Source organism: Clarias gariepinus, chromosome 14 (assembly GCF_024256425.1).
Source record: "Clarias gariepinus isolate MV-2021 ecotype Netherlands chromosome 14, CGAR_prim_01v2, whole genome shotgun sequence".
Classification (NCBI taxonomy): domain Eukaryota; kingdom Metazoa; phylum Chordata; class Actinopteri; order Siluriformes; family Clariidae; genus Clarias; species Clarias gariepinus.
In genome coordinates, this window is record NC_071113.1 from 11093383 (window position 1) to 11106669 (window position 13287).

The 13287-nt window shown below is 40.0% G+C and overlaps 1 protein-coding gene across 2 annotated transcripts; it reads left to right on the forward strand.

Annotated features, from left to right (window-relative positions):
• Positions 1 to 2199: 2199 nt before the first annotated feature.
• Positions 2200 to 12411, forward strand: hs3st3l (heparan sulfate (glucosamine) 3-O-sulfotransferase 3-like). 2 transcript variants are annotated; one of them, XR_008365642.1, is made up of 3 exons: positions 2200 to 2894; positions 9616 to 10299; positions 12330 to 12411. XR_008365642.1 is itself a non-coding variant. In XM_053512155.1 (2 exons), the coding sequence occupies exons 1-2, from the start codon at positions 2446 to 2448 to the stop codon at positions 10232 to 10234; spliced, it is 1068 nt and encodes a 355-aa protein (XP_053368130.1). In that variant the 5' UTR covers positions 2200 to 2445; the 3' UTR covers positions 10235 to 11071. The 2 variants fall into 2 exon arrangements, 1 of the variants encoding a protein (XP_053368130.1); XM_053512155.1 differs by lacking the exon at positions 12330 to 12411 and having other exon boundaries at positions 9616 to 11071.
• The last annotated feature ends 876 nt before the right edge of the window (positions 12412 to 13287 follow it).

Below are 13287 nucleotides of genomic sequence, written 5' to 3' on the forward strand. Positions count from 1 at the left end.
AAAGTTGAATCATCACTGTTGGTGTTCACCACTGTAATGTTCATTCAGCTCTGTTAGTGTTAGCTCAGCAGTATAATCTTAATGCAACCCTGATGTTAGTTCATCAAATTAATGTAAATAAATAAACTTTTATTAATTTGTTTATTTTTGTTCCAGTAAGTGTTAACCTTTATAACATTTACTGTTTGTTAAGTTATGTTAATTAAACACTGTCATTATCAGTTGTCTATGTTTTTGTTAACTCACTGCTATAGACTTTCAATTCTATTACTGTTCATTATTTTAATATTGCTGGTGCTACTTCAACGCTATAACTAAGTGCTGTTGTTAGTTTAGTACTATAAACACCCACAGTATGCCTAAACATCAAATGCTATACAGTAGATAATCATTTGGAACTATTAGTGTTAAACCATTACTGTATATAATTCAGAAATATTAGTATTAATTTAGCACAGCAGGTGATAAACCAGCACTGTTAATATAAAACTTTTTAATTTAGTACCATCTATCTATCTGTCTATCTGTCTATCTATCTATCTATCTATCTATCTATGTTCAATTAGAACTATTAGTAATAACTCAGCTCTGTAGGTTAATTCAGTACTGTATAGTGTTTATTGAGAACTGTTTTAATTCCGTGTTGTAGGTGTTATTTCAGTGTTATTGGTGCTATACATTTTTATTTAGTACTTTGGGTGTTCATTCAAAATGATTAATGTTTATTCATAGTACATTGTGTTAATTCAGTACTTTCAACTGTGATTTAACAATTACTGTAGATAGAATTCAGTACTATAAGTGTTTGTTCAGAACTATTGGTATAAATTCAGTACTGTAGGTGTTAATTATTGTCAGGTCAGCACTGTACATATTAATTGAGAGCTATTTGTTTAGTAATATGTGTGTGTTTGTTTAGAACCATTAATGGGAATTCAGTACTACTGGCTTTAATCTATTAGCTTTACTCTGGGTGTTAAGTCAGTACTTAGCCGTGCCAGAATCCCTAAATATACATTCACCTTATACACTACTGTTGTAGTGACTGTTAGCATACTTAACTGCTCTCTCACTCTCTCTCCCTTTGCACCTCTGACTCATCCTGGTGCCCTGCTTCTGGTTGGAGGCCTCTGACTTGCTGCACAGGATGGTCTGCTTGGGATGTGTGTGGTGACTGGCTGTGGTTCCACTTGACCCTGAAGATGGTCTTGGACTCTGCTGATGTAGACAAAAGTGATGATTTGTGAATGCAGTCGCTTAATAGTTCAGGTTAAAATTCACACAAACCCTTTGGTACCTGAGCCTTCAATAACAAAAGGGAACTTTAACAATTTTCCAGTTATACTGAACTTCCAGCTTTTTGTTTTTCTTTGCCACGGTCACCCTTAGCTTGTTCATTAAGGACAATCTAATTTACGTAACTCATATTCATATGTTTTTTTTTATTATAAAAAGCTTATCTTCGACAATGATCACTGTTAGAAGCGCTATATAAATAATAATAAAAAATTAATACTTTAGGTATTAAATGAGATCTACTGTATTTGTGCTTATTTAGTACTTTGGCTGTTCATACAGAACCCCCTCACTCACTGATTTTCTATATTGTTTTATTCTGTATACAGGGTCCTGGGGGACCTAGAGCCTATCCCAGAGGAACTGGGTGTCAATCTATCAAGGGGCACACACACATACAGTACACACACTCACATGCTCATCCACATACTGTGGGCAACGTCGTAATTAGCTTACTCTGCATGTTTTTAGACTGTGGGAGGAATCCGGTGTACCTGGAGCAAACCCACCAAGCACACAGAACTCGGAACCTGAAGGTGAAAGGGGACAGTTCTGTACACTAAGCCTCTGTGTCCAACTATTCAGAACTATTAGTGTTGATTCAGTTCTGTCGTCTTACTAGTAATGTATATAAACAATGCTATAAAAATACTGGCAAAAAAACAGAATCTCAAGAGACAGCATTAAAAATTTGAATTGCATATTCATACACTAGCTAAATATCACACTGCACGCACTCCGTGCTTTGTTCCTGAATGTTTAAGTAGGCTTCAGGGGAGATGAAACACGCCTTCAGCTGCGACCCTCCAATCAAAGAAAGCGTTAAGATGCGCGCTCGTCAAAGCAGTGCACCACTCACACACACACACACACAGAGTAATCCCCTGGGGAAAGTCACTGACAGAAAGACAACACAGGAGCACAGATCACTCGGCACGAGCGCGGTACTTTATTTACTGTATCGCCATTCCGTCCGTTATATTACATTCTAATTTACCTCCATTTGGCGCGCCAGCGTTGACGCGCAGAGGTAGCGGCGGACAGGCATGGGCACGGAGACACTCCGGTGGCGTGCACGTTCCCGGCGCTTTAAAGTTAAAGCGGTAACTTTTTGAACACAATGGCGTCCTTCAGTCTGCATCCAGAGCGATGGCGGGTTCTCGCGGAGCCTTGTCTCCAACGGACAGATGGAGGCTCGCGCCCAGACTTGTAGCCATGCTGTGGCTCGGTGTCGCGTGCGCTCTGGTCTTCTCCTTGCTGCGATGCTGCGGGTCCGAAGTGACGCAAAGTTTCATCTTAAGCCGCGACGAGCCGCCGCTCGTGCCAGGACGCTACGGCGAGGCTAACGGGACGGCCGGTGTCAGTAGGAGGCGGTTTAAGCGGAGCAACGCGGGAGACGGCGCGCGGGCGGAGCGCTCGGTGAACGAGACGGACTGGAGGGGCGCGCGCAGGCTGCCGCACGCGCTCATCGTCGGCGTGAAGAAAGGTGGCACGCGCGCGCTGCTCGAGTTCCTCAGGCTGCACCCGGACATCCGCGCGCTCGGCGCCGAGCCGCACTTCTTCGACCGGCACTACGCGCGCGGCCTCACCTGGTACAGGTAAGAGAGAGAAAGAGAGATGGTGCGTGAATGGATATTCAAAATGTTCTAAATTATCACAGGGATACTTATTTAAGATTAAAATAAAGTATGCTTTTAAGATTGAATTTACTTACGAAATGCATGTAAATACATACATTATTGTAGAGGAAAGGATGTGAGGAGTTCTAGACAAAGGCAAAACTTTGTACATGGGTTGGGTAGAAGGTTTTAGGCATGGGCAAAAATGTTTGTATTGTATGGTGGGTAGGAAGATGTTTTTAGACATAGGATAGGTAAAAAAAATTAAGTAATGGGGAGGGTAGAAGTTTTAGTCATGAGAAGGTTTTAGAGATGGTGAGGGTATAAAGTTTTAGACATAGGGTAGATAGATTGTTTCATACATGAGATAGGTATAAAGGTTTAGACATGGAGATGGTAGAAAACCTTAGAACTCAGGTAGGCAGAATATTTTAGACATGGTGTGGATAGATATTGTTGTTCTGGTATCACCAGTGGATGGCTATTCCCGGGCCAACAAATTTTTATAAATTTGTCCCTAAAATGTGTGATTTTTGCTTTTTGTATGTTTCTATGCTTGTATGAACACACTGTTCAATTTGTGCAAAAATACCAATTAAAAATAGCTCTGGCCTAGGTCTTAACAGTCCATTAAACAGGCCTAGATTCTTGCTTTTTGTTTTTCAAACATTTTATCACTTACTGCATGATCTATAAGACAATGAAGAATATGCGAGTTTTTTGGTCGACATTGACATCAGTCACTGTACTGTCTTTATGCATAATAAATGTATTCAGATAAATTTGGATGAATTGCATAGGGCTGTAGAAGTGTCAAAGATGCCTTTTTCTCTTGAATTTTGGGGTAACAAGGCTTCACTTCCGGAGTGTCATATGTGAGTGTTACTGTAACTCTACTGGTGTCTTTTACCGCTTTTTTCATATTTTGTTTTAACAAAAAGTTGAAACACATTTAGCAAACAAGTGCATCAATATGTTTTCAATAAAATTGAAAGGATCTTTACAGTGAACATCATCTACTTTATTTTACCAAGTGTATGGATTAATATAACATGGTTATTTTTCATTCAGCACTCTAAGTGTTAATTAAACACTGTTGGTGTTTCTTCAGCACTGTGGGTTCTGCTGTGCACAGCATGCCTGTAAGCAGGGCCAAATTCTGACCTTGCTTTGGTTAAAATGAGAGACATCACCAGAGACTTAAGCATGTGAGCCAAACTCTGATCCTGTATATCAGAAGTCCAACTGAGATTGGTAATATTCTTGCTCTTACACACCAGATTCAGCTCATTATTTAATTGAGCAGGTTTTGGAGGTGTCTAAGAGCAGAGAAAAAACACTCCACTGTGCTGGACTCCAGAGATATACAGTATGTTTTCTTTGGAAATCTTTTTTTCTCTTCTTACTTTCAGAAAAAATATTGCCAGTAAATGCCAGTATGTGTTTCCATAAACCCCTCCCACTAGCGGAAAAAAATAAAGCACCTGTGTTTTCATATTACAAATAAATAGTGAGGCATTATTTTAATCATATTTTACCTAGCATACAATTCTTAAAGAGCAGGTCTGTGATATATTTTGATACAGAAAGCAGAAGTGGCAAATTTCACACTTCTTCTTTACGGACATGTGCATACGCTGGTTTGTGTTTTGCTCTGTGTTATTGCACCGTTTCTTTAATTGAATCTTTGAGCTCTTCACGTGCAGCATAATCTGAAACCTAAATTTAAGTGTGTTTCCGGAGAAAGGAGATGTGCCGGAACTGAGCGACAAGCTAATGCATGCACTAAATGAAGTAGAGTAACTGATGCAAAAGATTCATTCAAACGAAGTAAAAAGGCCACTGAAGAATCAGGCAATACGTCGTGCCAAATTATTTTATAGCCTTTTTAACACCATAAATCTCTTGTTGTTTAGAGTTGCCAAACCCAATTATTTACCTTTTAGCTGTTTGACTGATTGTTTTGTCAATTTTTACTTGATTATATTTCAGCCTTGGTTGTAACTGACCCCCCATTAGACACACACATGCACAAATCTTTACACATCCAGTTTACACATCTTGTCATGCAGTGCTGCATATTACTTGTCAGTTACTTTGACTAATTGTAGTCAGGTAAAATAAGGCATTCTGATACCACACTAACCAAACTGACTTATAACGGACTGACTGTTTAATACTTTTTGCTCCAATATTCATTATTTTCATAAGTACAAGGGATCGTCTGATGTGGACACAGCCACCCTCAGTGTCATACACTGAAGATCTATGAGCAGAGATGGGGCAAATTGTCATCCCTTCAGGAACAGATGGACCCCACAGCATGACCACACCACTTGACATTATAGAGAGCCCTGTCAATTGATCTTTAACCCAAGTCACTTTTTCCGCTGGCGATAATGATGAGCGCCAGGGACTTCATAAGGTCAGGGGAGCTCGTGGACAAGTCAGCCTGCAATGATCATGCCACAGAGAAGAGCGGTCATTAATCATGGAACCAGGAGGAGATGGAGGTGAGCGATCCAAGAGGGAGAAGGCTCGCTGCAAATCTTTAAAAAATAAACAACGGCAAAGCTCAGATTGGGTCGTAAATGAGACGGCGTGATAGATGAAGTTCAGAACTCGTGGCCTGTTTCCGATCGATCGCCCTGGCACTTGACTTTGGGTTTGATGTGAGCATGAATCCAGTGAGCTTCGGTCAGCGCAGATTCAGTTACAATTAGCAAGAGGCTCCATCCTGCTGAGGCATAAAACCACACACAGGCTACCAGCTCATGTTTCAATGTGGCAACACTGTCACTTTCCTGTAAAGAGGTGATTTGCAATAACGATATCCTTAGAAGCTTATGATATTGGTGCACTATCTGAAAACCTGCAGGGAAATTTAGTTTCTGTTATGTAGGCGTTTAAGTGCATGTGAAAAAGAAAAAGATGGAGCGTGCTTGAGTGTTTTTCTCCTCAAATCAGCAGGGTGTTTATGGAACATACTGAGAGAGCCTTAAAACACCCAGAGGTGTACATTTTCACTTTCTGTCGCATCAATAATATTGATCTTGGACGGTTTAACCTGTAGGACTGAGGCACCTACTGCAGGAAGACCAGGAGCAGATTTATTTATCATCACAGTGTTTTCTTATCCTCATACACATTAAAGTGTTTTCTTATCCTTTTTGCATTGTCTGAGTTCATATGCAATACATACAGAAGAAATGTCATTAAATGTGTGCCCGTTGTTTTTCACAGTGGAATAATAATTGGCTGGTGCTCAATAAATAAGGACGGACTAAATGATATTTTGGCATCCAGGAAGTGAGATTTCTCACACTCTCAACTCAATCTAGTGTAGAGTTTCCTTCATGACTATTTGATAAGTCTGTGCTGGAGGCAAGGCGAGTTGTTTGAGATTGTCATGAATTATTGATATTTACTCTCAGTATTACAGCTACATCTGTTTTCTGCATATTTCCATCCAAATGGCTGCACAACAGTCCTATGATAAATGTAGTGCATTTCATTCGTGGTATGGAAAGTTGTATAGAAACGTGTTTGTTGGGAAAAGGAAACCCATAGCGTCTCCGAAATTAAGTTCAAATGTCATAGTGTGAGCTTGAGATGAAGATTATTCATGACTAAGGGATAGTTTATAACCCAGGTTAATAATTTAACCACAGCTGGACTATTTGCGAATATGACAGGAACGGGTTCGGCTGCTCTATGATTATATGTCAGATGTATTGTTCTAAAACATATCGTTTAATATGATGGAGTGTCTCCTAAAACGTGTCTGTGTCTGTACGAGGGGAGCAGGTGTGATTGAAAGCAGGAATATGCTACAGTTCATGGAATTGCCATAAGGCCGAGACACTTGGTTTATAATTCCGCTCTCATTAGGTTCCTCATGGCTATCGGGGGGAGGGGGGGGGGGGTTGATTGGGGGTTAGGAGGGGTGCAGATTACCCCTCTATGATGATGGATGTCTATGGGAAGCGGACAGGACATAGTTACAATAGACTGGAACATTAATGGCTACCACACAACGAGTCCAAACACACACATGGTCCAAACACACACTTCGTATACTGACTATGGGATTTCAGAGGAATACTATTTAATTACTTTATGACACCTTTCCAAAGCATTTAAAATATTGTATCATTTGCATCATTGTGTACTTGTAAATGATTGTTGGAAAAACCTTGAGACAACTTGACAACGGCATTAAAATGAAATATCAAATGACATCCTAACTTCAGATGTTATAGTAAATACATTATTTCCAAGCAAATAAGTTTTCCCAAAACATGTTAAATTCTTTTCTCATTGCATAAGTTCATGATTAGTTTAGATTATAGTTCAGAAGCTCAGCATTACATCTCCATGTAAACTGATATTCGCATCACCTCCGAGACATTTCTAGGATATAAAAACCTAATCTAGGATATGAAAACGTATAATCCAATCCTCCTGTAGGAAGAAATCCAAAAATCTTGCTGGAGAGATGTAGGAAAATTTCAGAGAAGACAGGCTAATTGGCTCATTTATGTGTGTGTATGTGTGTGTGTGTGGGTGCGGCAGGCAGGCAGGCAGCTGATGAGGCTGTGGAATGGCCCATCTACACACTCCACCTGCCCCCCTCATACCAGCTGAGGCCCACATTACCATAAACCCCCCATCCCGATCAATACCCACGGCACCATTTGGTTTATTCAGAATACCTCGGAGAGACTGGTCCAAAACGCAGCCTCAATTAGGAGCACCCTATCCTCTGGCTCCTCTGGGCTGATGGGATATCAAACAACACAAAGCAGTAACCTGGTAAACAATGCAGAAGCTTTAGAGCTTCTACAGAGAGTACATATTGCTAAAGGTGACGTGAAGAAGTGCCAGAATTGTGTCAATCTGTAATGCCTAACAAACTATGCATTACTAATCCTCTGAGATCGGGCTTGCTTTTGGCAACTCGAGCAACAGTAATTAAATTTCTTCGGCATGTCAGTACACACAGATTAATTTCCAAGGCTTGTTACACGATACAGATCTGACTGCATGCGTATCAAACATGGAGTTTATCCTTTATTTTCAAATTTTCTCCATAAAAATGAAAATAGGCACGTGCACTGTATGAGATCCATCATGCAGGCAAATAGCAAAAGCCCTAGAATCTATTCTGCATCAATGATTTTTTTCCTCGCAGGCTAATGTTCAATGTGATGCTGCTCCTGTACCAGCATTAACCTTTTGATTGACAGCTCGCAGCTTATCGCAGTTTCTCTCTGCCCAGCGTAAACGGATCTCCATGCACTCGAGTGCTCCCGACATGTCTGTTTTTTTTCACATATACACCTTTTATGTATGATCGTTTGTGTTATCTACAGGAATTGTCGATATAAAAGAAGCCGGTGCTAGTTGGTGTGGACCAGGAAGGCTTCTAAGAGTAAGAACAGGTCACTTTAATAGAAGTAAGTGAATAATTAATGGACAGCTCTAATAGACTTGCTGGCTCCATAATAAGCGTAGACAAACCTACGAGTGTTTAGCCTAAGTGCTTTCCTAGATGAAGTCATTGATAATGCAGTGTGGCTAAACAATTGACTCAATGTTGGCGTATCGATAGGAGGTCGTGCTGCAGGGAGCAGGATCGCTCAGAACTTCTTCCTGGCTCGCAGAATTGGGGATTAGACTAACCTTTTGCATGAATCATGTCAGTGACGTTTTTTATATGCATTTGTGAAGATAAGATCTAAAAGTCTAAGTTAGTAGTCCCACTGAGAAGCAGGTGGACTTCAGGAGGATCATTAAGCCCAGAGGGCCTTCAGGGCACTTAAGCCAAATGAGACCCATCTGCTGGTCAAAGTGAAAGAGGACAGTGAGACACAAGCACATGCGTTTCTTTTTTTCTTCTTTTTTTCTGCCTTATCGCTTTGTAAACCCTCAGCTGATCGATGCGTCCTGCACATCTGCACAGCTCGAAGCACTTCTCACGCACTTACAGTAGAGAGCGAGAGTGAGAGCAGCCGAGTCTTCATTCTCGTTTGCAGTCAATAAATGACACAGCCGGCCTGAGAACCTTCATCTGATCAGCTGCAGGACGAAAAGCCTTGTCACCTCATTACCTCTTGTTCTGCCGTTCCGATCTCGCCAACTAATACATATGCTGCAGGCGTGATGTGATTTATTGGATCAATTCCGCATCGGGCAAAGTAACTCCAGTCCTAAGGATAACAGATAGGACAAAAGAAGTGAAAGAATAAGTAGAATTTTCTGCTCATTACATTGCAAAGGATGACCCATTCTTATCTGATGATTGTGAAGCTATGCAAAAGTTTTCAATATGCTGTCACTGGCCACTTCATTAGGTACACCGGTTCAACTGCTTCTTAATGCAAATATCTAATTAGTAACTCAATGCATTCAGGCACGTAAAACATGGTCAGTATGATCTGCTGAAGAGAACATAGCATGGTTGTTGGTGCCAAAACTGGTTTCCAAAACTGTAGATTTTATTCGTTTTGTCAAAACTTGCCAAAATTCCTCGAGACATGTGGCAATAAAATGAAGTCAGCTGATGACCTGAATGTACTGAATGACCAGGTTATCACATCTACTGTATGCATTTTTCTTCCTTCCTTGAGGCAATGTGTTTAACACATAATCATATTTAATAGAGAAATAATAAAGCTCTGTTATTGTTTTTCTTCAGGAGCATGATGCCCAAAGCGCTGGATGGACAGATCGTGATGGAGAAAACACCACGGTACTTCGTGACAGCCGAGACTCCAGCTCGTGTCCATGCCATGTCCCGAGATGTGAAGTTAATCGTCGTTGTCCGTGACCCCGTGACCCGCGCCATCTCCGACTACACACAGATCGCCTCGAAGACGCCGGGCATCGCCAGCTTCGAAAGCCTGGCGTTTAAGAACAGATCATCCGGGCAGGTGGACTCTCTTTGGAGCCCGCTCTACATCGGCTTGTACGCTCAGCACCTGGAGCGCTGGCTCGCTTATTTCCCCCTCTCTCAAATCCACTTTGTCAGCGGCGAGAGGCTGGTCAGTGACCCGGCTCTCGAGCTGGGCCGCGTGCAGGACTTCCTGGGGCTGGAGCGTATTATCACAGACAAGCATTTCTACTTCAACAAGACTAAAGGCTTCCCCTGTTTGAAGAAGGCAGAGGGCAGCGCCGAGCCACACTGCTTGGGCAAAACCAAAGGCAGGACACATGTGCGCGTCGACCCTGAGGTCATTCACAACCTCAGGGATTTTTACCACCCGCACAATCTGAGGTTCTACAAACTGACTGGAATGGATTTTGGATGGAAGTGAGGTTTTCTTTTTTTTTCTTTTTTAAAATCCAGGCACTCATGTGTGCAAAGCGGCACAGGAAACTGGTAAATATTTGATGCAGTTAGTGCTCACATTGGTAGTGGAAACTCTGGGTGAGTTATAGGAAATGCACTCTGATCAAGGGTGAAATATTATATAATCAGATTTGCATTTGATTATGTTTTTATAACGGCGTCCTATGTATCAGGCTTCAGGATGACCGCAAAAAAAAGAGCACAGTGGAAAGTAAAGCGGTGTCTAAACACCAGCTGTAAACAACAGAGTGAGCATCATTTGTAAAACACTGTTAAAGAAGTTGGACTGTACGGAATAGATTTAATGTGATTGACACTGATTCGTCCCATCAAGTGTTATTACTTTCCAGAGTAACTGGATTTGTGTAATCATTTGGGCTGGTCTACTGGCTCACTGATGGAAGCTTTTAAATCAATTGAGCCAAATAGTCATTTTCCTATTATTATGATTATTATAATAATAATAATAATAATAATAATAATTATTATTATGTTGCAGATTTGGTATATGGAATATCATAAAGAACAGGGAAGTACAAGAATACTCATACTTTCAACATTTTTAATAACTTTAAAGTCTTTAATTTGTTAGGACAACAATTGTAAGTAACCTGACATCGTGTTCATAGATGGAGCTAATAAAAAAGAATCATACATTATACATGCATACATTACACATGCGTTCATACATTATGCATAAATCAAGACGTAACGTCACTCCCTTTGAAACATGTGCATATCAAAAGAAGTGGCTGTGACATGCTGATCTGTTCTTGCATAATGCACTCTTTGTGCAGCATAAATTCCAAAATAGTACTGGTTGTTTTTTTTTTGTTTTTTTGATGATACAGTAAACATTTTCAAAGCCAACACGAGTGTTACTTGCATGGATTTGCACTAATGTTATGGAACCCTGTTAAATTATTTTCAAATGGATATGTGCATTTGCTATACATTTTCAGAACCATAAACACATTGGGAAATAAATTTTTTATGAAGAGCGTGTGAGTGTAAGCGCATTAACGTGGTCACATTAAGACAAAACCATTGACACGAGACACTTTCATAATTTATTCCTAGAGATTTTATTCTTATTCTTACTTTTTGCAAAGAACTTTTACTTTTACTTTTTTGGTTCATAGTAAATTTTAAATGTCCCACTGGTCACAGCGTACAATGAGATGTAAATTAAAAAATGGACACTGAGTGATATTGGTGTATACAGCCAATGGCAAAGACGTTATCACAGTGCCTCCTTGTGGCCATTCAAGGACATCACTTATGGTCCCCTTTTATAGTCACCTTACTGCTGAGGAAAACATGTGCAATAAAACCTGTTTCTAATACTCAAGCATTAAAAAAAGACAGCTAACATACCATCACTGGCCACTTTATTAGGAACACATGTGCAGCTACTCATTAAAGATAATTATCAGATACAAGTCAAAAGCAACATCAGAATGAGGAGACTAATTATATTTTCATGCTATTTTCATTTTACACTGAACGGTGAGGAAAAAATTAACCAAGGGGCAACAGTTTTTTGAAATCAGAAAAAAAGTCAAGAGAATGTCTAGACTAGTTCAAGTTGACAGTTTCTCAAAAAAAGATTTACAAACATGATGAAAATCTTGATGCTGATGGGTAACAACAGCCGAAAACAAAAATCGGAGTCTATAGTAGGCACAAACTCTACCAAACTGCAAAGCTGAAGATAGGGAAAAGAAAAAGTGCCTTATCTTAAATGAAAGTGTACAGTAGGTGTATAGGCGTTCCCAGTAAAGTGGAAGGTAAATCGTTTAATGACAATATATTTTAAGACAAAATAAAGCCAGTTTAAGGACAAATAAATGGAAAAATACTTTCTGCTGTAGCCACACTTAACACACATACAGTACATTCTCTGTCTGTCTCTCAGACACACACTAAACTATTCGCAATGACTAAAGGTTTATAAACTTCACATATAAATCAGAAAATGCAAAATTTTTTTGCAAAAGTGATTAAATTTTCATTGCATCATTTCACTCATCGTCTATAATGCTTTATCCTGTATACAGGGTCGCGGGGACCTGGAGCCTATCCCTGGAGACTTAGAGCATAAGGCGGGGTACACCTGTACAGGGTGCCAACACATCGCAGGGCACATACACACGTTATATGCAATTTGGGAATACCAATCATTCTAATCTGCATGTCTTTGCACTGTGGGAGGAAACAAGAGTATCCGGAGGAAACCCACCAAGCACGGGGAGAACATGCACACAGACCATGAGGCGGGAATAAACCACTAAACCACTGTGCTGCCATTGCATTATTTCAATTAATTTTATTTCTGGACTCTGCACATGGTCAGAGAAGCATGATAACATTGATAGTATGGTAAAAAAAAATTCCACGTACAACCAGTCACTTTTGGAAATTTTCTTTACTACTCAAATCCTTATCACAAAAAAGCTGTTGTACTACATTTTCCCTCAGACCTAACTTGTGCATGCTGTGATGTATAGTGAGTGAATGACCTTCTTTGGTTCCAAACAGTTTTAAGACATGTCTTCCTATATGGTACTGTACAATTGTACTGTATATTTTCCAAATCCCAACAAAAACTACTACATGACAACTACCAACTGGAAAAGGTGAAGGATGACAACTGTTGCTCATGTCTACATCACAGTGCAATGTAACCCACTTAAAGGAAAGCACTAACTGCCCTCTTGATTATGCATAAGCTTACAGACATTGATTTGTGATTCGTGTCACTTCAGTTGACAGGATACAGCGCAACACCATCCCTCCCACCAAGAGAGCATGGCTCTACCATATATAATATTTTTATATAAAAGCTTTGCCACATGTTAAACACTTTTTTACATTAAAAATATTACTGCATTCTCGCAAAAGCTTTACTTTTACACAAGGAGTAATATAAAATACAAATAAATATCTACCACCTCAAGTCATTTTGATAAAAAAATAGCCACAACACTGATATACTGCTTGTATTACTGTAAAAGC

Excerpts from the sequence above, each read along its gene's own strand:
- hs3st3l (XM_053512155.1), top strand. The coding sequence starts at position 2,446 with ATGGCGGGTTCTCGCGGAGCCTTGTCTCCAACGGACAGATGGAGGCTC. Across the intron at positions 2,895-9,615 it reads CGCGGCCTCACCTGGTACAG|GAGCATGATGCCCAAAGCGC; the intron begins GTAAGAGAGAGA and ends GTTTTTCTTCAG.